Below are 24,464 nucleotides of genomic sequence, written 5' to 3' on the forward strand. Positions count from 1 at the left end.
CTTCCTGTATAACTGTATGTCCTTCAAAATAAAGCTCTCGAACTGGTACTAAATCTTTGGCCGTCGAAACGCAGATTTCCCTGGAACCATCTTTGAACACCGATCCTACAGCCACTAGGTGGAGACAAACACTACAATGGACCATGACCAGCTGCGTTATCGACACTCTTTGACAAACCAAGTAAGTAAAATCACATAAAGCCTGAAAAAATGAGGCAGTGCGTCCAGTAACTATAGATGAAACATATTGTATGATAGTATAACGTGTCGATCTATAACATAAGTAGAATTAAATAAATAGGAAAAAGTGAGAAATGCCAAGCTATACTTTCTAAAATGTGGGTCCTGATGAGATGCAGCCAGAATTGCCTGATTTTAGATACAAAGTCCATTCTCTCCCTTTGATCAAACACATCTTGGACCAATCCTTTGGTGAACTTCTATTTTATTTTTGATTTTGCAAACAAACACATTTCTTTGGCATCTATTTTAATCATTCAGCTGGCAGAGGCACGCCACACCCCGGTTAATCCAATGTTTTTGTGGATGTTCAGAGGGCAGCTCGATGTTCATGACATAGTTGGTGGAGTGGCCCGTGGTGGACAAGGTCCCTCGTCGAGCACTAGTTTTGTAAACAGGACACACGTAAATGTTTTCATGGTTAAACTTGGACATTTCACCGGGTACAAGCTTGATGATGGGCAAAGAGTCAAACAGGATCTTTGGGTGGGACTCTCCGATGGCCATCCTCTCCCTGTCCCAGCGTGCCCCCTCAAGGAAAAGGCCCCAGATATAAGCCCCATCCTCTGGCTTCTCACTCATAGTGGTCTCCTGTTTAGTGACCTGAAAAACAAATGAGAACATGAATATCCACTCTAAAGATGTACATGCAGGCAAACACACAGAGGTGGGCTACAAATGTCACCACGTGCCTCAAATTCAAAGCCGATGTAGTCTATGGGGACTTTGTACTTCCTGGCAAAATTCTGAGACACTCCAGTGAGAAATGACTGAGTGAAGTAGAAGCCAGAGACCCAGAAGACTATAGGCGCGCCGACATCGTACCAGTCCTGTGACACAGATATCAAAGCACATACACACTTATTAGGGTACGAAAACAGCAGAAACTGAATATGTGATCATTGAGGAACATGTCTGCTTCATCTTGACAGATATGTTCCATCAGTTGTCTGCCAAGGTCTGTCATATTTCTTACCTGAAGGAACTGCAGCCTGGCTAAGAGATCAGCCACGTAGCCCCCCAGTGGCTTGAGCGAGGGGTACGACTTGGACGCCCACATGACAGGCACCTTGCCCACCAGCATGCTGTCATAGACGTCCTCAAGTTCAGCAGACATCACTATCAGGCCCTTGATAGCCCTGCGTATGTTCACCAAGCTGACGCGTACCACCGGTGTGAGTCTGGCCAGAGGAGAGACCAGTGAGATGAAGCAATAGTTCTACAATACCTTAGGCCCATTCCTGCAGCAGCAACTTTATTATTACCTGTTGAAACGTATGACTTCCTGTCTCAAAACTGTATTCATGGAATCCTCATACTTGACTGGGTATTTCTTAATTATGGCATCTACATCAAAGTCTTCTGGGAGCTTTGACAGGATGTCCTCTGCAAGCTCATCGACCACTTCCTACGACACAAACACAAGACAACATGACACTGGCCTGCAAGATAAAGAATGAAGGTGAGGGTCTGAGCCCCAGAAACACACCTGAGGGGATTTAGCTCCGCCTCCCGTCTGCCTGGGCAGCGTGAGCAGCACCCCATCCAGCAGCTGATTGGTCTCTTGATTGTCCTTGGTGATGTCAGCATTGCTATGAAGTCCAAACACACAAGGGTCTGCAGCGATGGGGAGATTGCGAATGTAGTCCACAAAGTTCTGGAGTAAAAAAGAGACGAGAAAGTATAATTGTCGATTTACTGTTAAATGTCATTCAAGTTATTTGACTGATGTCACTGTAATGTAATGTTGTGAGTGATAATAGTGGCTATGAACACAGCATGTACCTGATGGGCGCCGGTAGCTGGGACAAAGTACATGTCTCCCTCACACAGCACGTATTCCTGCTTGTCTATGAGATCCTGACTGTAGAAGATGGACAGCAGAGACAGCAGTAGACGCCGGTCTTTGTCATCTGTTACCCTGCCGCCATAGTTGCACTCACCTTGTGACAGAATAAGATTGTGAAAAACAGAGAAATATAAAAAAGTAAACTTCAGGAACATGGGGACATTTCAAGATACCAGGACAACCACCGTGACATCACAGTTCATCTCATCAACACTCTATTCATTTGTATTTTCATCCCCTTGAACCCTAAGAGGACCAAAAGGAAACGGTCTTATGGGTCACATTCATGTTGGTGTCATTAACCTGTAAGATAGTTGAGGGCCTGCAATGGAACCTCCTCATATTCTTCCAAGAACATGTGGATCTGCCTCATACTGATCCTCAGGTCAGACTCATTAAACTCATAGGGGATATTCCAACCTGACAACAAGACAGAATGGATCACAGGTACAACACACCAATGGAATAATCAGAAGAAAGAAATGTTTAGTTACACGCAAGGGCAACATAGTGGATGAAACATCAAATTCATTGGAAGTCTCACCCAGAGGTCCAAAGTTCCTCCTCTCCTGCACCAGCGCATGGAAGAACGAGAGGCCAAACAGGAGCTTCTGCCAAGTCTCCGGCTTCTTGGAGCTGTCAAAGAAAGTGGGGTCGGAGATGGGGTCGCTCAAGTACGAGCGCAGCAGGTTGGCTCGTATTCCTTTAGGAGGCTCATTGGTCATCTTCACCCCATTCTGCAGGATACTGGCTGGGAACTTATCCGACGGATAACTGGTTAACCACAACCTGAGGAGAGAGCACAGAGACTTTGTAGTGTCGCTTATGGCAGATGCTTGTGTTTCAGTTCAGCTCCTGGTGTTTAATGCGTTACCTAAAGCTGGGGTGTGTGTTTTCTGGGGTGATGGTTTCCTCACAGATCCTCTCCAGTGCGGGCATCCAGCTGGTGGCCAGATGGCAGTTCTGCAGCACCACCCAGGTGCCCTCTTTGATGGCGGCAAAAATCATCTCAGCTGCTATGGGCCCCTGCCCCTGGCCCAGGGAGATGGTCTGGGTCTTACTTCCCCCCATTCTGTTGTCATCAGCAAACTTAAGCAGACCTGAAGGAAAAATACAACATTTACACTCTTCAACTGAGCGTATTCTCAGTCAGCATCACATTTGATTCAGCCTTATTAGTAAGGAGACCCACAAAAATGTTTATACCGAGGCAAATGTGTTGAGCTGCAGGTCGTTCTTTACAGCTAAATAGGCCAACAGAAACAAACACACACACACACACACACACACACACACACACACACACACACACCTGCAGTTGGATCAGATCCTGGTGACAACACAAAGATGAGAGGAGAGCAGCATTTAGAGTCATTGTAACTCTTTCCCAGGTCAAAGGTGGGAGGTTCAATATACGACTGTCCCATGTTATCCACTATGAACTCCTGCACTGCTGGGACCAGTTTATCTGGCCTCAGGCACCGGATCACTACCATGCGAGGCATCCCCACCAGGTCACCCCACTTGTCAGGCAGCTTCTCTTTATGGGGCTTTCCCGAATCATAGACCCTCTTCCAATCTGCGATGTTGCTTCGGACATGCTCAGAGAACCCGCCCAAGTTTGGAAGGTCGGAAGACCTCACAATCTCAGACCAAGACTTGGCAGAAAGCCAGGCGGGGGCAGGGTTCTCGTAGGGGTTATCCAAAGCGATGCCGCCAGTGAGGAGGAAGCGCCAGACTTCATCATTAACCAGGTTTTTGCCCTGCATGATGCCAATGGTGAGCAACAGCGAGAAGAGCAACTTATCCTTTTCAAAAAGAGATCGGCACACATTGTTGTAGATGCCCATGGTAAAGTGGGCAACAATGTTCTTGCTCCTTTCAATCACGTCGTCACTCTTTTCACTCTGGGCAATAGAAAACAGGTAGAGGTTGATGAACCAGGTCAGAGAGTACTGGTACATCGGCTCGATGTTGACAAGTTCTGAGATGCAGAAAAACAAAATGGAGGACTCCTCAGCCACGGGCCGGTAGCCAGTGCGAGTGTCATCGATCTCTTTTTCAGTGATACTGGCAATTTTCTGCTTCTCTGAGATCTCCTCAGAAAGGATCTTGGAGTTTGACAAGATCTCAATTGCAGTCTCATCCTCCAAAATGTCCCCCTCGGAAGCGGAGAGCACCTGCAGGATCTGGTCCTCAATTTGTTTGAGTTGCCGATTGTTGTCAGCAGTCTCCAAAATGAGCTTGTTCTTCTTTTCTTCAAGCTCGGGTTTCTCCTTGGCTGCTACGATGCCTAGCAACTGGTCCTGTAAGCCCTGAGGAGTGATCATGAAATTCAGCAGGCAGACTTTGACAGCCACTTCAGGCAGGTAGTGAGGGTTCCTCAGTCCAGTAGTCATGTATAACAAAAAGTCTTGAGAATATTCCACAATATTGTCTCCCAGTTTGATGTACTCCACCCCCTGCTGTTTGAAGGTCTGCTTTAGCAACACAGGCTCCAGCACTGCATCAAGTTCCTCTCCAACATTCTCCAGGAGAACTGGGGTTCCAAAATTGATGGAATTCTCTAAAGTTCTCATATAGTTTTCATCCGTCATTTTGATCAGGGCAATCTTATTGGCCTTCTCCATGTTCTTGATCCACTTGTTGGCCTGACCTTGAGGGTCAATCATTAAGGGCCAGCGACGGGAATTGAATACAATTATACCATTGTCTGTGGAGAAGGCGTCCACAGGAAGACCAGCAATCTGCCAAGTCCTGATGGACACCTGGTTCCCTAGAGTGTTGCTCAGGGTGAAGTCATCAGAACAGGGGATCTTCTTCTCTTGGCACTGGATGTGCCAAGATTTCTGGCACTCTGTACGATAGTCCACTGTGAATGCCCCGAGGTAAGACACAGTTCCAGAGGAGAGCAGGATGTCACCTGTCAGGTTGATGTATCTGCAAGGGGAAAAGGGCTTCACGTTATAATAATAATAAAAGAAGAGGAAGAAGAAGAGGAAGAGGAAGAAGAAGGTTCTACCTAATTCCTAGTTGACTAGCAGCTTCTGTCCACCTGTCCTTCTCTCCGCCCAGTCCTCCTATCAGCTTCTCAGCTCTTATGAGCTTCTGAGAACACAAGTCAAGTTTGGCCTCCAGACCTTCCTTCTCTTGAATCTTGGCATCCAAATCTTCCTTCAGGCTCTGTACTTTGTCCACAACATCTTTCAGCTCTGCTCTCTTCACAGCCAGCATTTCCATCTGCACAGCCAGCTCACCTTCAGCCTCCTTTAGCTTCTCCTTCTTGGGGGCGACCACTTTGGCGACACGCTCGTACACCTCCATGGCCCGCACCCAACTGCACAGACCCTCACAGGCAGAGGAGACGTTCTTGATGATGGAGGGCTGAAAGTCTGGGTTGTCGATAAACTTTTCTCGGATTTTCTTGATGTTGGCGGCAGGGATGTTGTCTCTGTCGTACGTCTTGAGGCTATCCAAAAATCTCAGATCTCCCAAGAGCTTCTTAGAGGGGCCCCAGAAGTCCTCAACCATTTTACCTGAGACACAATTACAACTTATTTGAATTACATGAAGATAGCGATACTATTCTTTAATTTTATTATATTTTGTGTATGCAGTCAACATTGGACAAGATTGTTCTTTTGAAAAGTGTGACCTTACCTGAACCATTGGGATCAGGTTTCCTCTCTGGTTTGATCTTCTTCATGATGCAGATGGCCTCCATGACCAGTTTGACTAGACCTGGGGGGTTCTGCATGGACTTCACCACTGTGATGTCTGAGGGTTTCAGGGTGTTCAGGGCGGACAGCGCAGCCTCTAGTGCAGGCATGGCCTCTGCCAGGTCCCCCTCACAGTCATCCTGAAGGCAACAGCAGCGTACAGGACTATCACATCACAATCACAAATACACATCTGACACTAAATGAGGCCGTCTGCACGCTGCCACACCTTTATCTCTTTGGCTGCGGCCGCTGCTACATTGGCCACTTTCTCATCAGCAGAGACGAGTTCTTTCTTAGCGTCCACTTGAATCGTTTCCTTCTCCATCTGAATCATCATCTTGTCCGTCTCAGCTGATTTCTTGAGAAGGACTGGCTGGAAGGCTGTTATCTCCTCTTGCATCACCGACACCTGTGGATACAGGATGTAGTTAGATGACCAGCCACGTGTTACTGCATTGGTCATTGTTTACAGACCCGGCAACCAGGTTTATCTCTTCTAATGAGGACATGTTGATATCACGTCACCTGAGCTGCAGCAGACTCCAGTTTCTCCAGACCTACAATGTAGCGGTTCCTTGCTACATCTACTTCGTCCCTCTTGACGCCAAGCAGAGACTTGAAGGTGAGGATGAGTTCCAGATAGGAGGTGGGAGTGACATAGTTGTGTCTCCTCAGTCTGGAGAAGTAAGTCTTTGACATCTCACTGACACTTGTTTGGAAAGTTTTGCACAAATCCACAACCCTGGGAACACACAAAATAGTAGCAACATATACAACATGAAGAGTATAACACACAGAATGACATTACAACACTGCTCTGCACTATTTTCATCCTTACGCCAATCTGACGTCTTTGTCCATCTCCACATCTTCTAAAAACTTGAAAGCCACCATTTCCAAAGCATCGGTCGGCCAAGCGTGGAACCAGTCGATGGTGCAGCAGTTGATAAGAGAGGGAAACATCCTCAGGCGGTTCCTGAATGCATCACCGATGGGACTCATGGCTGTTGAACGTAAATTAGCATTGCCAAATGAGTGCAGACGATAAGGACTTTACTCAAAGAATAAAGGAGTCATGTTACAATAGTGTGTGGTAGTAAAAAAAAAAGTAACTTCAAGCTACTGATGAAAAAGACCCACCGAGCACAATATGAAGGTTGGCCTTGACACGGTCGATGAAGAAGTTGTACATGGACAGCGGAGTGGCATCAATCTTTTTATTCTCCTGCTTGGCAATGTTCTGCATCTTCTCCAGGATGTCAGCGCGTTCATCAGAAGGGAAGATGTTGGGCACATCGCCCGTGTTCAGCAGCATGCTCATGTCCTCCACCATGGCCTCAGTCTTAATCTGGCTGTCATTTAACAGGAACACCTGGCACTTGCCCTCCGTGCCGGCTTTCAGCATCACACGTTTCACGTCGTCACGCCAGTCTGACATGCTATAGTTCTTGGTCAGCTCAATCTGGAACAGGTCATAATCGGTGATGAAGGTGGCGATCTTAGTTGCGCTCTGGCGCCCTGAGCCACCGATGCCCACGAGCAGAAGGTGTCCGTTGTCTTGTTTCAGGACGCGGCAGATCCGGGAAATGTGCTCAACTGCAAACTTGAACATGACCAGGGACATGGGGGCCTTGCTGCAGTTGTTGTACTCCTCCAGATACTCCTCCATTACGCTTTGCAAGGCATCCAAGTCTGTGATCTCATCATAGGCGGCATTCTCAGGATTCATATAGTCACCAAAGAATAAGTTACGGATGTGTTCATCCAGTACCTTTCCATCTGGGCTGAGATGGTTCAGGAGCTGAGAAAGAAGACAGGATTCTCCTTCAGAGTAGCATCAACGCTAACATGCACGGTGGCACAACACTGCAATGTGGTTTAACGGCTAACATGAAAGTCCTCATACAGCTGAACTGGATCTTTACTGAAAAGGCCTGACTGTGTATCTGTGTGTGTGTGTATCTGTGTGTTTGTCTCTGTCTGTGTGTCTGTGTCTCTTTGTGTATGTCTGTGTGGATCTGTGTGTGTGTGTGTGTGTGTGTGTGTGTCTGTGTGTGTGTGTGTGTATCTGTCTGTGTGTGTATCTGTCTGTGTGTGTGTGTGTGTTTCTGTCTGTGTGTGTATCTCTGTGTGTATCTGTATGTGTGTGTGTGTGTGTGTGTATCTCTGTGTGTGTGTGTATCTGTATGTGTGTGTGTATCTGTTTGTATGTGTGTGTATCTGTGTGTGTGTGTGTGTGTGTGTGCGTGTGTGTATCTGTATCTGTGTGTGTGTGTGTGTATCTGTATGTGTGTGTATCTGTTTGTATGTGTGTGTATCTGGGTGTGTGTGTGTCTGTGTGTGTGTGTGTGTGTGTATCTGGGTGTGTGTGTATCTGTATTTGTTGTGTGTGTGTGTGTGTATCTGTATGTGTGTGTATCTGTTTGTATGTGTGTGTGTGTGTGTGTGTGTGTGTGTGTGTGTGTGTGTGTGTGTGTGTGTGTGTGTGTGTGTGTGTGTGTGTGTGTGTAGTTACCTGATCCACAGTCTTCTCAAAGCATTTTGTAGTTCTATCTTGCACAATACTGAAGAATTTGTCTTTGTCCGCTTGCTCAATGAGGCGATCAGAGAAAACCCTGTAGACCTCATGAATCCACAGGCGGATCAGTTTGTCGCCCTCCTGGCATAAATGAGAAGCACACATACAGAACATCAGGACCGGACGTGGGCCACTGCAGGTTCCTACATCCTACTGCTGTTTCCAGGGTTACCTTCATGTGTGAGCTGGGAGCCAGTAGGACACCTCGGATCACTCGGGCAAAGTCCCTCAGGTTGAAGATGTAATGGGACTTAGTTGGAGTGGGAAGAAAGATGTCCATGGCATCGTTATAGACAGCCATGGTGGCCTGGACCATGATCTTGCCTAGTCTAGAGTGGAAGAACAAAGGAGTTAAAATAACTCTTCAGCTGTGTCCCCTTCAAGTACACACTCGTCCAATTACCTGAGTAAAGAGTCATCAAAGCCGCGACCGAAGTGCCAGTCAGTGATGGAGGTGAATATCTTGGTCAGTGTTTCTTCATCAAAGGAATCAATTGTGATGAGGTTCAAGTGACGGGTGAAGCGCCCTGGTGTTATAAACGTGTTGTTAATCTCAATATGAATCAGACATTTCAATAGATCATCAGTAAGTATAATCATGTCTACAGTACCTGTAAGGTCACTCCTCGCACCACCAGGAGGCGCCATCGCTGACACAAACAGCACATCCTCTATGGTCAGTTTGGAGGTGTCTTTGTCAAACCAGTGGTGATGGTCCAGCAACTGCCTCAGCAGCTCAATGGGGGGCTGAGCGCCATAGACCTCCTTAGCTGGCATGTTCAGGTCATCTATGCAGGACAGAGGATCATGAGGATCATCAAAGGTAAACCATTATGAACCACATGCAATAATGGGGGGCGGCAGTAGCTCAGTCCATAGGGATTCAGCTTGGGAACCGGAGGGTCGCAGGTTCGAGTCCCGTATGGACCAAGTAAGTGGTCTGGTGAGTTGCCAGTTTGCTCCTCCAGGGCACTGCCGAGGTGCCCCTGAGCAAGGCACCGAACCTCCAACTGCTCCACGGGCGCCGTAGAATGGCTGCCCTGCACCCCCACTGTAGTGCAGGTGTTTGTGTGTGTGATATGTAGGGGTTGCAAGACAAATATCAATTGTATGTGATTGCTGTGAATTGCATGCAAAATGACTAGAATGTTAGACTAGAATAAAGTATCTTAAATCTTATCTTAATGGACTGGTGAGTATGAGACTCTGTACACATCTTACCAACATAGACGATACACTTCTTTCCAGGTGGGGGTCCAAACACTCCCTTCCTTCTGCGGTCCAGCTTGGCCATGATGATGTCTTGGGTCTGATTGGCTGAGGTGCGGGCTGAGAAGTTAATGATGTTTGGTGTGTACTTCTCCTTGGGGAGCTTTACTAAGAAGCTGTTGTTGATGAGAGTCTTCCCTGTGCCAGTGGGCCCCACAAACAGCATGGGTATCTCATGTTTCAGGTACGTGTCAAGGAAGAACTCCTGGCGCGCCGTCTCTACGGTGGAGATGATGAGATCTGACACCTGGGAGACAAAGAGGGGAAAGTGGGCTTGAGGACACTTGAGCATCCGCGGTGGCTGAATGAGCCGGTGTGAAATCAAGACACTCACTTTGGCATTATCAGCAATTTTACCAGACCCTTCCATTGAAAATAAATCAGTCCACGTATTCCACTCTCCACTGTCACTCTTGTGGAAGTAGTAGTCATAGACTGTGCCTGCAAAACAGGAAGTAAAACACATTAGTAATGTGTTTTACATTAGTAATGTGTTTTACTCAGTAGAATACAATGACTATTAACAGTAAATATGTATATTAGCACCTGACCAAACAGTTTGAACCCAACTGGAAATCCATCAGACTCATGACAGACGTGGAGGAGAACATGTTTCAGGCAAAATGTGCTGTGATGTTCAGCAGAGTTTACCAGCTTTGATGGAACAGACGCTTTTCCCCAGTTGGATTCGGGTCAGTCAAACAGAATTTTGTGGGTTAGTCAGATTGGGGTTCAAACCCCTCTGCTCTGTCTCAGGCTGATCCAGACTCTGACACAAACTGTTACAACTACCACCAGGTTCTGATCCAAAATATGATCAAATATGTCGGGTCAAACCAGACTTGGGTTCAAAACTTCAGGCCCAACATTTATACATATGTTAATGTGAAGTGATGACCTCTCTCAGGGAAGATGTTGTTCTTCTGGAGTGTGACAGTCTTGGGACGAGGGTACTCAGAGTTCACCCCCATGATGAGTTCGCGCAAGAAGACGTTATACTTCTTCCGACTGTCCCCATTGAGGGTTCCTCCCAGACTCCATACTGCCGCAAATAGGAACAGGCCTTGTAGCCACAAGGTGATCCTCGGGGCGGGCATACTGTGTTTACTGTCTGTGTCTGCCAGGTAAACTTCATCTGCATCCAAAGAAGAATGTTCACACTCACAATCATGTCCCATCATTCTGTTTGATTAATAATGCATCGGATGTCATTCTTCACTGACCCAGCAGGCAGGTGTACAGCCTCATCAAGCTGAAGGCCAGGTGGGTGGGAGATGTTGGCACCACAAACAAACACTCCGTGTTCACAAACTCTAGAGACGCATGAACTATCCAGTCAAATAAATCCCTGACCTAGAAGAAAACAAAGGAGCAGATACAAGACACGTTGTAACTTCAGGACACTAAAGCGAAGCAAACGAGCCAATCACAGATACTCACCAACTCTCTGTGCTCAGGGCTCAGACATTCAGGCAGAGTGTCCATGTAAGAGTCTCTGAGAGGACACCAGCCCAGCTGCTGGGGCTCCATGTAGATCATTCCACACCTCCAGACAAAAGGATGCACTCAATAAACCACCGTCATCAAGTTGTTGTAAACGTTTCATACCGCCGCCAAGCTGCCTACCTGCTGACAGTAGCTGGCGAGGCTTGTTCCAGGTCGGCAGGTTCAAAGATCAGACTCATTTTGGCACTCATCTGGACGATCTCACCGCTCATCAGACAAAGCTTGAAACAAAGCAAAAAGCAAACATAAGAATCATGTTTGACCCTGAACTAAAGGTCATGGTTGCTTTAAGTCTTCTGTTGTATTCTGTTGAAATAAAGGGCGACTGAACTCTTTAAGGTTGCAAACTTATGGGGAGTAAAATTGAGTTTTGCATTCAGAACAACTGTATGAAGTTGGAGCAGACAGAGACGTTCAGAAAAAACAAGTTTCTGTGTGGAAATGAGAACCTTCTTGTTATCGTCCAGCACAGTGTTCATGTTCTCAATCCAGACGGCATCAACGGGCCCATCAAAGATGATCCACTGTCGATTCTTGGAGGTAGTTGACGCCTGCTCCTTGAAGGAAGTGGCCAAGACGCCATCAGACCATTCCTGGCTGACTGGATCAGAGGAGCCGTACAGCTGGCCCATGGTGATGGCCTTGGGGTTGATGATGCGGTAGTCCACTGCCACCTCCCCCATCTGTCCAGCTGAAGGGGAAGAAGCACAAAGCTTTAGGCTTCACCATAACAATGTCTCCTTAGAAAACATCTCTCATCTCTTTATGTCGCTCATCAACTCATTTCAGTGGAAAATACAACATGAAGACCTGAACACCTTTACCTTTATGCATGTCTCGCAGAGCAGCAGCAAGAACCTGATAGGCCGAGGTCTTCCCCCCTAGAGGGTCTCCGATTATCATGAAGCCGTGACGGATCAACATCATCTCGTAAATCTGAACAATGACACAAGATCATGATGGATTTGTCCTCTGATCACATTTATGAGCAATATGTTTGATTGATACCTGGATGATTTTGTCAATGAACCACGGGACAGGCTGGAGTTTGAATTTAGCAATGTTTTCATTCAGAGCCTTGAGCATAAGATCATAGTCCTGTGCGGGAAGGACGATTCCCGGGAATAGATCAGAGATGATGCCCTGTGGGGAAGCAGACAGAGAACTGCAGTGAACCAGAGGGCAACACACTAAACAGTCAAACAGTCAGTCAAAGTCCAGCATTGGTCACCTCAAACAGTGGAACATCTTGAGCCAGGAACTTGGCCAAGTTTACGTCCATCAGTGCCCTGAGCAGCAGCACGCTCTCGTCCTCATTAGTGTATCTCCGCTTCAGGTTTCGTGCGGCGGTCAGCACAGACTTCACAGCTCGCATGCCGTAGTCGTAGTGGCACTGGGAAGAGAGCTGCTCCGAGCACAAGCGGTAGGTGGCCACGATCTTCTGGGACAGACTGTCGGGCGAATGGAACCAGAGGTTGTTTTGGATACGGGCGAGAAGAAAGTCTAGCTTAGAGACGACGCCACATTAAGTTGAGCCTGACATTATTTCTACATACCTGCGAGAGTCAATGAACCCGAACGAGTACAGAGAGATCTCACTGATGAGGCCATAGTCTGGAACCATCATGGCCACTGAACGGAAAAGAGCCTGCAAGACAAGATGAACACTTGACATCAGATGCTGGTCCGTCCAGGGATGTTCACTTCTATATTTACAGTGGTGCACCTTCAGGTTGTCAGGGAGCTCTGCCCTGCCGGCGTAACCAGGGTTCATGGTGATGAAAACGCTGCAGGCCGGGTTGAGACGCAGCTTGGTTCCCTCAAACATGAAGGTCTCCAAATTTCTGGCAATGGCCTGTTGTATACTGAGGACCTGCTGAGCCACCACGGAGAGGACCTCCACCTGGAACACACACACACACGCACGCACGCACGCACGCACGCACGCACGCACGCACGCACGCACGCACGCACGCACGCACAGACACAGACACAGACACACACAATTAACTAATTAATTAGTTAAATAATTAACTAATAATAATTTAGTAAGAATTTCCCACGGCACACCTGACAATCTCTCGCGCCGCACTAAACACGCGGATGTAGAGAGTGAGCCAGCAGTGTCACTCACCTCAATGCGGTTGAACTCATCAAAGCAGGCCCACGCTCCAGACTGAGCCAGACCTTTGAAGAACTTACTCATGGCTTTGTAGTCCAGACCGTCGGAGCAATTGAACACCACACACTGTGAAACACAAACAGCTGCTTTAATGAGGTGCAGGTCTGAGCCTCGCCAGGGGGTTCAGTGACGTACTATGTTACCTGTTTAGCCAAGGCCTTAGCCAGATCCTTGGTGGTCTCGGTCTTGCCAGTTCCTGCAGGACCCTCAGGAGCTCCGCCCAAGACTAATTTCAAAGCCCCCATCAGCGTCCTGTTGTAGCACATATTGATTATACTGAGGGACATTATCAAACGTGCTCATGTAAAGAGGCAAACCCCGTCTTAAGTTTCCAGACGTCCTTCTTCTTCTCTGTGTCCGTGACCTACCTGTAGCAGCGGTCAGTAAGCGGCGTGATGACCAGTCGGTCTGAGTTTCCCAGATATTCGTATCCATACTTCAGGCAGGTGGTGATCATCCGCAGCATCACTTCTCCCTCCTCCCAGAAGTAACGCAGCTGAGACGTCCAGTCAAAGTCGTTGAGCGAGGAGATGCCGTTCTTTCCCAGTTCGGCCACAACGTCTCGAGCTGTCACGAGGGAAAAAGCAAAACATGACCAACACGCTAGAAATCATCCAGAGAATTACACTTGCCAGTTCATTAAGCACAGAACAGCAGCGTCTCAAAGGCTCCTCAGGCCCAGTGGTCTGAATCACTGACAGACTGTTTCCTGTTTGGAAATCACCGTGAACGTCGATCACAGTCAGAGCACCCAGAGTCTTCCGTGCACTTTCTGGCAGATCACCACGAACCAACTCCACAATGTCAGCGATCTGACCGTTACACTTCTCCAAATAGGCCTGTGGGAGGAACGCAGCGTCATTATGATACGTGAGGTCTCGTTGAGAGGAGATCTATCAAAGTGCTACAAGTGTGTGTGTGTGTGTGAGGACTGACAGGCAGGGAGTTTGTTTCAATGGCTCCAGACACTTCACTTGTCCAAAAGATGGAGGAAGCACAAATGACCACTTGTCCCGGCCAGTTCAGCACCCACTGCTTCCTGGGCACCTAAGAAACAAAGAGAGAGACAAGAAACCTTTCAAACTAACTTCCTCCAGTGCACTTGTGTTACCGGCTCTTTGTTGCTCTTGCTCACTAACTGTTTGTCTACTTACAAATATGCTAAGCTGGACAGAACTGTGATTTGTGCTGGTTCTCTGGTCTGAACATTGCTGAGTGCCTCACCTCGGCGTACTCAGCCACTCCTTGGTGGATGACGTCCAGGACGCTCTTGAGCATGATGCCCTCCACCTGCAGCAGCCACTTCTCCACCATCCCCTAAAAGTGTTTGAAGATCAGTGTCAGCACATCAATGTCCACAGCTCAGGCTCGTATGTTGACACAGTCTAATCCGTACCATGGCGGCGGCGGGATCTATCTTTTCTGTGAAGGGCACAATCTCCTCCTCAGAGCTGATCATGCCAACGATCACCAGCTTGTCATTGAAGTCCAGCAGGGCGATGCCCTCAAAGCACTTTTTGAGATGAGGCTGCACACACAGGGGGTCCTTGGTCTGGGACAGAATCTCCAGCAGCTCGTCATTTGACAGAAAGAAGAATCTAGAGCGATGAAGAGACACAAGGTACTGAAACAACCACAATACTAAAGAAACTACATTGACATTATCTAATCTAAGCTACCTTGCAAAGTAAAGCCTCTTCTTCTCCAGGTAGGTACTGAGGCCTTTCTGGATTTCATCCAAGTATATAATGGAGTCTTTCAGCTTCTGCAGCATGTTGTCTTGGCCTGTAGCCACTAAGACATTTGTGTCCTTCACCTGGATCAGTGTATTCACACACATAAAGGACATTGTCAACGCTAAACACTCTCTTCAAACCAAAGAAAGGAAGGAAGGAAGTGTCTGCTGATGACCTCACCGCCTCGGCCACGATCTTCTTCCAGATGGCGTCCACGATGCCGAACTTGCGACCTTCCTCGGGCATTTGGGCAATGATGTCCTTGGAGCTGAAGATCGGCTCCAGGTAGAGCCAAGTAGACTGACAGCTCAACATGCCATCCAGGATGTCCTGCATGCTCACCAGCTTTTCCTCCCATTCCTAAGAAGGCATCATGACACACACACACACACACACACACACACACTTCATGGTGCCTCACATGCTGCTGTATGCTGTCGCCTACATGAAGTACAGCTCAGGTCCCAGCAGGGTCTCCCTCTCTAGAAGGACTGCTGTTGTCTTACCTTACATTCCTCCTCTATTGGCTTAATGAAAGGTGAACTTCTCATGGTCTGTGTCTTAATGATGTGGTCGTCCAGGAGCAGCTGGATGTCGTCCACTGCAGAAACAATGCTGGTTCCCTACGATCGAGCAGAAAGTCTGTGTATCACTGACGGCACTTTGCTTTCAAGAAACTCACAGCCAATCTGGAGTTATGCACAGTGAAAAAGATTTGTTTGCATATGTGGCGTTTGTCAGCGTATTCATACTGTATCTCTGTACGGAGTGAAAGTAAAGTAGAGCCCAGCCCATTCGCCCTTCATCTTCTCCAGGGCTTTGAACAGAGAGTACTCCTTGGATGCACACGCCCCCACGTCCTCCAGGCTGCCAGAGAAAACAACAAGCAGCACCACACACGCCGCTCAGCTGGGATCATCACAATGAGGCTGCATTCATCCTGGAAGAGGTCTTACCTTTCAGCAAACGCCATCAGTCCCAGGTCCAACATGTTCTTTAGTGAGATGTTCACCTCTGGGTCAACCTCAAACTGCACAATCTCGCCAATCTGTACGCAGACACATATTATCACAGATTACAGAGGACTACATGGACTTTTCATTTCCTTTGCTTAGCAGCTGATCCTAACCTGATCCCAGTGGCGCTCTCTCATCCCAGGGTTACAGATGAGGGTCAGCATGGGGATGTGTTCCCTGAATTTGGATATTATCTCCTTAGCGGCTATGGACACACTTTTAGGACCAGGATATTTGGAGAACTCCGTGCCCAGCTTGTGCATCGTCTTCCACATGTTGGCCAGCTCATCGGTGATCTCTACGGCATCCAGTGGTTCAAAAGGACCTGGACCAAAAACAATGTCAGCAAGTTTAAAAACAACTGTGCCTTTTGGTTTAAAGTGTGTGCCTCTCGTCCGGATCATGTCTGATAATCCACACCCACCGTTCATCCAGATATCAGACTTCTGGTGGAAGTTGAGCGCGTTGTTCCACAGGTCGTCGTGTGGCTTCTTCTTCTCTATCAGCGTGTAGAGCAGTGGGAACTGGGACTGCTCGATCTCCAGTAAGGACTGCTCTCTGTTTATATCCTGTACAGATCAAGCGGTACATACTACCTTCTGAAACATGAATTGAAAAGCGTCATTCTGGGGGGAACTCAAGTGTGATCTGGTGTCTGGGACCAGGATGTGTCCGTCTCTTACGTCCAGTTCATTCATGCCAGCGTCCACCCTGGCAGTGAGCAGAGAGAGCGCCTTCACGTTGGTCTCCATCTCTTTTACGCTCATCCCTTCTTTCTCGTTAAAGGACTCAATTTCATGAATCACGTCCTGCAGCGACTTTTCAAGTTCAAATATCCTGAAATGTTTAAATGGAGATTTAGCAGGAATCATTTCATCATTTCAAGTGGAGCAGCTCGCTCTCCCACATGTAAAGTTACACGGCGTCTTTGAGAGGTGATATTTTCATGTCTATACTTGAGGAACATGGTGAAGCTGAGGCGGGGCCAGCACATGGGAAACCCCTCAGCTGACCTCAGCATGGGATAAGATCAGTGTCTAAAAAGGAGCTCATGTTCTTCTGGTATAAGTGTTGCATTATAAAGTAATCACTTGAAGGCTTTAATATTTTAGAAATTCAAAAATTGTAAGAGGTCAGCTAGACAAAGTGTTGCTCTGGGGGCAAAGTGTCTGCTGCTCTGGTCCCAGAGGAGGAGTGACACTAAAGTCCTCTGGTGCTGCGTGAGTGTGTGTGGGTCCTGTTTGTCCTGTGACCTCTTCTCAATGTGCAGCTCCGTCTCCTCTCTCTTGGCAGCTTGACGGGCTTTGCTCCGCTCCAGCTCAGTCAGACTCTGTCTGGGCCAGTTGACAAGAGTGGAGTTCAGCTGAATATCATCAGCTGGAGAAAAGGAAACCACAAGGAAAAAATGTTGAATCATCTTTATCTGCCGACGGGCAGAGTCACTGACAGACTGAACGATCTGAATCAGCATAGACGATCAGGTGTTTCACATACAGGAGAATATGGCGTAATCCAGCAGGAAGACAAGGCGGTCAGTCGCGTGCTTGATTTCAGCGGTCAGCTTGTGGAGCGTCACGTCGCCGGTCTGCTGGATGAACTGGTTGAGACCCACAAACTCGTCTGTGTTGTTCGGGGTTTCTCGAATGGTCTCAGCAATCTGCTCATACTGCTCACAGATCCTGTCGGGGACAAGCAGCTGGTGGGGTCGTTCTCATACTTTACAAAGACAAGTGAGACCGTGTTGGACATGTCCTGCAGGTCTCACCTCTGGTTGAGCTCTCGGTTCTCCTTCACCTCAAACAGGATGATTCTGTCTTTCAGCTGTTTAGCAAAGTTCCGCAGGTTTTCATTCAGATCGCCAGCACACAGGCAGACCATGGACAGAGGCACGGTGACAGGTAGTGAGGTGATCTCCATCCACAGCTCATTCAAAACGTCAAGTTTCTGAGGACGACAGAGTTTTCAGTTAGCACTCGGTGATCCTTCAGTGTGGATTAAGATGGAAAGTCTAACGTACCTCAGTAAACTCTTCTAAGGAGTGTTCCCTGCTGAGGAACGCTGTGGTGTCCTCCTCTGCTGTGTTGTCCAGTAGACTGGTGTATTTGTCATACATATGCAAATATCTAAATATGGAAATGTGAGATTTCAACTTCAAAATCATTTCTATATCATTTTTGAAAGAATGTAAAGTCATGTGAATAGAGTGTGTCAGTACTTGTGGGGTCCAACAGTGTTCATGTCGTGAACCTCCTTTGCGTTGTTGATTAGGTTTGTAACCAGCGTCTCTTCGGTGCCGACGTTGCGCAAGTACACATTCTTGATATCGGGAAAGATGAAACACTCCACCTGCCAAACAAACATATTCATCCCAGCATCAAACAGCCGCAGGGTTACAATAAACATAAGAAGAGCAGGTGTGAGGTTTGTACCCTGGGGAGCTCCCGAGCACTCTTGATGATCTCTGTGAAGGCTCCCAGGATAAACTCCCAGCATTCCTCTAAGCTGGGCGTGCAGATGATGCCAGTCTCCTCCACTTCCAGCCGGATCTGGAGCACCTGAGCCTTCACATACTTGGTCTCATCAAACACCTCTCCAAAGTCATTACCATCCTGATGGACGCACAACACGGAGAAGACATTACATTACATTACATTACATTAGATTACATTACGGTCATTTAGCAGACGCTTTTATCCAAAGCGACTTCCAATAAGTGCGTTCAACATAGGTAGATAAAAGAACTTCAGGTCACAAGAAATCCTAAGTGCACAATGTGATGAACGCCAGCTGGTTCCATCAATGCAGCAGGTATTTGCATTTAGATTGTTTCAACATGGCAACACAAACTCTTCAGTGAACCTTGTGTATGGTGAAGAAGTCTAACAGGTCCTGTAGTGAATCCATGACCAGGCTCCTCAGCTGAATGGACATGAGAGCCGCCACACAGTTGAAGAACTCGTGGACCCTCGCTGGAGGCACGAAGGGCATCCAGCGATCCTTGAAGGTGACAAACAATGATGCACAGTGTGGCAGCCACCTGAGACACCAGGATGAGAAGAAGTGACCTCCACAGGCATCAGTAGGACACCAGGAGCTGGCTCACATGTATACATGCATGTAGGATGTGGACAGAGAACTTGTTTCCAAACATTCATGTCCTATAAAAAGCTTTGGCTCAATCTTCTCTGGGAGCAAAGTTATCCTGAACATGTGAACATGTGAACATGTGGGTCACACTCACTCCTTCAGCAGCTCCTCTCTGGTGCTCTGGCAGAGTCTCTTGACCATCTGTTCAAACACAGCGGGTGGCACAGGGAGGCTGGGGATCAGGTCCTCTGGTCTGATGAACCTTAAGGATGAAAACCTGAACAAAAACAAAAGGCTGCAATTTACACACTTTTCTGTTTAGTCATTCAAATAAAACAGCTCATTGTCGTGTGCTGCCAAAGGACGTCAAGGACCTGAGATGCTTCACCGGCAGGTCCAGCTTACCTGTTCAGCCAAGACGTCTGCAGTTGGACCATAACATGGTTGACAGTTAGCAGATGTTCGTTCAGCCAGATGTGCCCCTCCTTGTAGCTGTCAGCCCAGGGCACGGGCCCCCGGATCACCCTCCTGGGAAAGGGCCTGGGGGTGCTACATATGGACAGGCGCTCACGCTCCGAAGGGTCCATGAGGATGTAGTCCACTGACAGGGACAAGGACAAGGTCAGAATATACAGGAAAGGCTTAAGACAGGGACAAAGACAGCAGGAGAGACATTTGAGTGCTTTGTGTCGGTCAGGTGCCTCAGATCCGTGGGCTTCTTCACTTCTTCTGACTCGTGTAATAGCAGAGTTGAGCCAGATCGGCTTTTGTTTTGGCACACAAACAAACTTATACTTAAGAGAATCATCTTCAAATCATTTCCTTTATTGATCCCTGTGTGCTTCTGTACCAATGCTCTTCTTGAGACTGAAGTCATAATCCCGTTTGACCTCCTCCTGCAGCACCACCATCAGCTCCTGCAATTCCTTGCTGCTTTCTCCAGTGAGAGGAGGCAGCAGCTGCTTGATCTTCATCATCTGCTCCTGCGGCTGAGGGGCCAGTACGGAACTGGGAATAGTGGTGATGTAGTGCTGGTACCTCTGTGGGAGCCAAGACACATGGACACATGGACACATGTCAAACAGGGACATGCCAGCACTACACCTGAATGCTTACACTGCCCAAATCACTTCTACTTGCCTCAATGTCTCTCTCACTAGGCTCCGCCTCTCCAGGTATGGGCTCAGCAGGGGTGTGAAAGTGCTGAAGCTCTTTATAGGGAACTGCAAGAGTCAAGGAGTTCCTCTGGAGGAGGGGGGGGTAGTCATTGTCCCTGAACATACTCTGGGGGAGGAAAGTGTCAACATTGAGTCCATGTGGGTCAGGAGAGCTCATCAATGCTGCCAGACTCACAGTGGCCCCCCTTACCTGGCTCAGGTCTGCAGTCTGTGTGGGGCACGGGGGCCGTCCTCTGGGGAATAGATCATCCTCCATCTAGAGTTCAAGGTCCCAATAAAAAGCGTCAATAAACACACGAACCTTCTGCTGCGGGAACGAGAGAACAGATTTCCGCACACTGACAGAAACATTGAGTCCATTTATAAACGTCCATAGCGTCAAATAGCGTTCGGTGTTGCGAGAGCGCCGCTGATTACGTCAGACTGAACAGCTGTGTGACGCCATTAGACCCAAACAGCTGCTGCAGGAAAAGGATGAAGAGTTTCAGCACTTCCGGTCACTTGATGTACTCAACAAGCAGTCGGACGATTCTCTTCTTTGCTTTGCCGAGTTTTTGATGACTCGCACAGGTCCAGGTCCGGGTCCAGCCGAGTCACTGACAGACTGAACGACCGGCGCTGATGCGTCCTCGCGCAAGCGCACCAGATGGCATTTTTGAATTGGCATTTCACCTCAAATTTACTTTACTTTAACTTTTTTATTTTAAATTTTTTACAGAAAATACTCGTTCTGTAGTTCTTTCAAGCAGGACGTCACAAGCACGTTTGATTGAGTGACAGTGTGATTTGGTTCTGCTGGGCCCGTGTGGTTCTGTTCTTCCTGTGTGGTTCTGTTGTGCCTGTGAGGTTCTGTTCTTCCTGTGTGGTTCTATTCTGCCTGACATCATCCAGTAAATTCAAACTCAATGTGACATTTTCCTCTCTGTTTTTCTAACCCTATAAACACCTATGGACACCAAGTTCACCAGGGACACTAATATTCACTTTAATTAGCACCTCTCTCTCTCTCTCTCTCTCTCTCTCTCTCTCTCTCTCTCTCTCTCTCTCTCTCTCTCTCTCTCTCTCTCTCTCTCTCTCTCTCTCTCTCTCTCTCTCTCTCTCTCTCTCTCTCTCTCTCTCTCTCTCTCTCTCTCTCTCTCTCTCTCTCTCTCTCTCTCTCTCTCTCTCAACACTGCAGCTGCAAAGATCTGATATGAGAATATAAAGATTCTAAGTAATACAAACACAAATAAAGCATCTGATTGACATCACCTGGAATGCACTACAAAATATGACTTCAAATTTCATAAACATGTATACAGCTTTAAGGCATTCTATACTTTGCTCCTATATACTTCCTATTACTACATTACATTACGAGCATTTGGCAGACGCTTTTATCCAAAGTGACTTACATTACATTACCACCCTTCGCAGAAGGGGGAGCAATTGAGGGTTCGGTGCCTTGCTCAGGGGCACCTCGGCAGGGACTCGAACCAGGACTCAAACCGGCAACCCTCCGGCTCCCAAGCGGAAGCTCTACCCACTGAGCTACTGCCTCCCTATAACTAGTACTACTACCATGGACCAGACATGGTAGAACTTAAACAATAATGTATAAACGGCACATTTTTATTTGACATCTTTAGAGAGACTTTTCTTGTCAATGGCGTCTATGTATGAACAGTTATGACACGTTTCCCCACGATCATCTGACAGGCTTCTCTCCAGAGTGAACCCTCATGTGACCCGTTAAATGGGGTTTCTGAGTGAATCCTTTACCACAAACTGTGCATCTGAACGGCTTCTCTCCAGAATGAACTCTCATGTGAGTCGTCACGCTGTGTTTGTGAGTGAAGTTTTTACCACAAACTGTGCAGCTGAAGGGTTTTTCTCCAGAGTGAACTCTCATGTGACCAGTTAAGTGTGGTTTCTGAGAGAATCCTCTGCCGCAAACGGTACATCTGAAAGGTTTTTCTCCAGAATGAACTCTCAAGTGAAAAGTTAAGCTGTCTTTCTGAGTGTATCCTTTACCACAAACTGTGCATCTGAACGGCTTCTCTCCAGAATGAAGTCGCATGTGAGTTGTTATGTTGTGTTTGTGAAGGAATCCTTTGCCACAAACTGAACATCTGAAAGGCTTTTCTTCAGAATGAACTCTCATGTGATTAGTTAGGTGTGATTTCTGAATGTATCCTTTATCACAAACTGTGCATCTGAAAGGTTTCTCTTCAGAATGAACTCTAATGTGAATAGTTAAGTGTGATTTCTGAGTGAATCTTCTTCCACAAACTGAACAGATAAATGGTTTCTCTCCAGTGTGGATTCTCGTGTGATTTGTTAGGTCAGACTTGCAGCGGAATCTTTTATCACACTCGGAGCAAGTTAAAGATCTCCTCTTGTCGTCCCATCCAACATCACTAAGAGACTTTGAACCTGACTGAGGTTCTTTAGTCTCGTTCCAATCAACACCATTATCCCTCCATGATTCAAAAGGGTCCGAATCGTCGTCCTTACAAGCTTGATCAAAATTCCAGGTTGCTGCTGGTCCTCTGCGGTCCTCTTCATCGGCTTCTGTCTTCATCTTTTCAGTTGAGCTGCTGGCTGAAGGCTCTTCCTCTCTGTTCTCCTCGGTTTCACTCTGATGAAGCTGGGAGAATTGAGCTCCCTCTTCATCACTTTCCCTCTTCACAGGGACGGAAGTGGAAGAGATATCGGTGACATCAGCATCCTCCGGATCTTGAAGTTGGTCTCCATCCTGATTGATCCAGAGTTCCTCCTCTTCCTCTTTATTGCGAGGAGGCCTTGGATCCTCCTGTTGCAAACTGAAGCTCCACTTCGGCTGCACAAGCAGCTGCTGGACATCTGCGCAGAACAACAAAATACATTTAGTAAAAATGAGTGAGTTCATGTAAAGCCAAGTGTGACATCATGTTTTGTTTATAGCTCCATGTTGATGCTTTGATTGGCTCATGTGCTGATTTGGGAAATCTGAATCTGCAAGCAGCTGTGAGAGCTCACCTGGGGTCTGAAACCTGGCTTGGGTTTAAGGTTAGTGCTCATTTATAATAATAATAATAATAATAATAATAATAATAATAATAACAACAAGAGAACAAGCTTACTTCTCTAAATGATTGTAATCAATGCCAGTAGCCCCAGAATGCTGTGAGATTATTGTAGGACTTCTATCAAACCCTCTGTATGTGACGTCTCTGTAAGAACATTAAACTAACCTGTAAGTCAATGGAGCCTGACACAGCGTGGTCCTTTTGGACGTTCACCCTGGATGGTGACTGACTTCATGGATGCATGAAGCTGAAACAATATGAAGCTATGAAGAACCAGCAAGACCTCCCATCACCTTCACCCCCATATGAGAGCAAGAAGGTCTGACCACTGGGTTCACCTCACTATGCAGGGAGGTGATGGTTCATGAGTCAGTATGTGTGTGTACTAACCTGCTCTCTCTAAATGAACCTCCGGGCTCCAAACAGTCTCCAACAGTTTCCGTTGTCGCTCGTTCTCCTCTTTGGATCGAGAAACTTCGTCCTCGTACTCTGTTATCGTTCTTTCAAACAGCACAAATATCTCTTCAACTGCCGAACTTAGTCTCTGACTCACAAACGCTCTCAGCATTTGGACCTTAGACATTTTCACGGGGCGATATGAACTTTTCCGACAATCACAGACGCTTTGTTTTCTATCGCTCCGTCGATCTGACTCGCTAACTTCCGTCAACAGTCCGTGTATTTCCGGCTAGCAAGCTACGCTAACTCATATAGCTTTGTATGCTAGCGGGAGTTGATTCAGCAATAAATCGCTGGAAAAAAACCCAGCGAGCAGCACAAAATCCATCAGACGAGTTTGAGTCTCATACGGAGGCTCTGAAGGTTCAATCCTGCTGGACAGAACATCGACTTTAGAGAAGAAACTGAAACATTAAGGAACATGAGGAAGTACTCGTGTTATATGATAGTACACATTCAGACATCAAAGCCAGCGAGTTATGTTCTGAATACGTAATGTTTCCTCTCTGTCCTTCATCTCTCCATTCCACTTCTTCGGCAGATTAAAACTCCGTGTGGGAGACGCCGGTCGCTCTCTGCATGAGGCCGCCGT

The 24,464-nt window shown here is 47.3% G+C and overlaps 2 protein-coding genes across 3 annotated transcripts; both read right to left on the reverse strand.

The window, feature by feature from the left end:
- Window positions 1-438: 438 nt before the first annotated feature.
- LOC143011497 (dynein axonemal heavy chain 3-like) lies at window positions 439-21,440 on the reverse strand. Of its 2 annotated transcripts, XM_076164389.1 has the most exons (59): window positions 20,554-21,440; window positions 20,326-20,469; window positions 20,036-20,225; window positions 19,591-19,786; window positions 19,340-19,462; window positions 18,958-19,135; window positions 18,528-18,707; window positions 18,314-18,444; window positions 18,116-18,221; window positions 17,864-18,042; window positions 17,593-17,777; window positions 17,352-17,475; window positions 16,782-16,935; window positions 16,523-16,667; window positions 16,212-16,423; window positions 16,039-16,130; window positions 15,835-15,949; window positions 15,589-15,705; window positions 15,263-15,442; window positions 15,026-15,162; window positions 14,743-14,944; window positions 14,571-14,663; window positions 14,283-14,393; window positions 14,071-14,185; window positions 13,715-13,913; window positions 13,490-13,598; window positions 13,299-13,412; window positions 12,891-13,067; window positions 12,721-12,812; window positions 12,396-12,615; window positions 12,173-12,307; window positions 11,989-12,100; window positions 11,614-11,855; window positions 11,285-11,385; window positions 11,099-11,204; window positions 10,882-11,011; window positions 10,557-10,793; window positions 9,993-10,099; window positions 9,611-9,905; window positions 9,001-9,177; window positions 8,793-8,916; window positions 8,562-8,718; window positions 8,327-8,470; window positions 6,952-7,612; window positions 6,650-6,815; window positions 6,337-6,553; window positions 6,038-6,220; window positions 5,750-5,948; window positions 5,112-5,625; window positions 3,402-5,029; window positions 2,964-3,189; window positions 2,634-2,878; window positions 2,393-2,509; window positions 2,026-2,183; window positions 1,730-1,897; window positions 1,506-1,648; window positions 1,217-1,421; window positions 933-1,070; window positions 439-843 (listed from the first exon to the last, which is right to left on the reverse strand). In XM_076164389.1, exons 1-59 carry the CDS (start codon window positions 20,617-20,619, stop codon window positions 490-492), a joined length of 11,775 nt encoding a protein of 3,924 aa, XP_076020504.1. In that variant the 5' UTR covers window positions 20,620-21,440; the 3' UTR covers window positions 439-489. The 2 variants fall into 2 exon arrangements, 1 of the variants encoding a protein (XP_076020504.1); XR_012964918.1 differs by lacking the exons at window positions 439-843; window positions 933-1,070; window positions 1,217-1,421; window positions 1,506-1,648 and having other exon boundaries at window positions 1,761-1,897; window positions 2,026-2,104.
- LOC143011503 (uncharacterized) lies at window positions 21,437-24,100 on the reverse strand. Its single transcript, XM_076164398.1, has 2 exons — window positions 23,804-24,100; window positions 21,437-23,207 (listed from the first exon to the last, which is right to left on the reverse strand). The coding sequence occupies exons 1-2, from the start codon at window positions 23,994-23,996 to the stop codon at window positions 22,051-22,053; spliced, it is 1,350 nt and encodes a 449-aa protein (XP_076020513.1). The 5' UTR covers window positions 23,997-24,100; the 3' UTR covers window positions 21,437-22,050.
- Between the last annotated feature and the right edge of the window lie 364 nt (window positions 24,101-24,464).

This window comes from Genypterus blacodes, unplaced genomic scaffold (assembly GCF_046128005.1).
Source record: "Genypterus blacodes isolate CSIRO-AG114 ecotype Tasmania unplaced genomic scaffold, CSIRO-AGI_Gbla_v1 ptg000134l_1, whole genome shotgun sequence".
NCBI classification, from domain to species: Eukaryota; Metazoa; Chordata; class Actinopteri; order Ophidiiformes; family Ophidiidae; genus Genypterus; species Genypterus blacodes.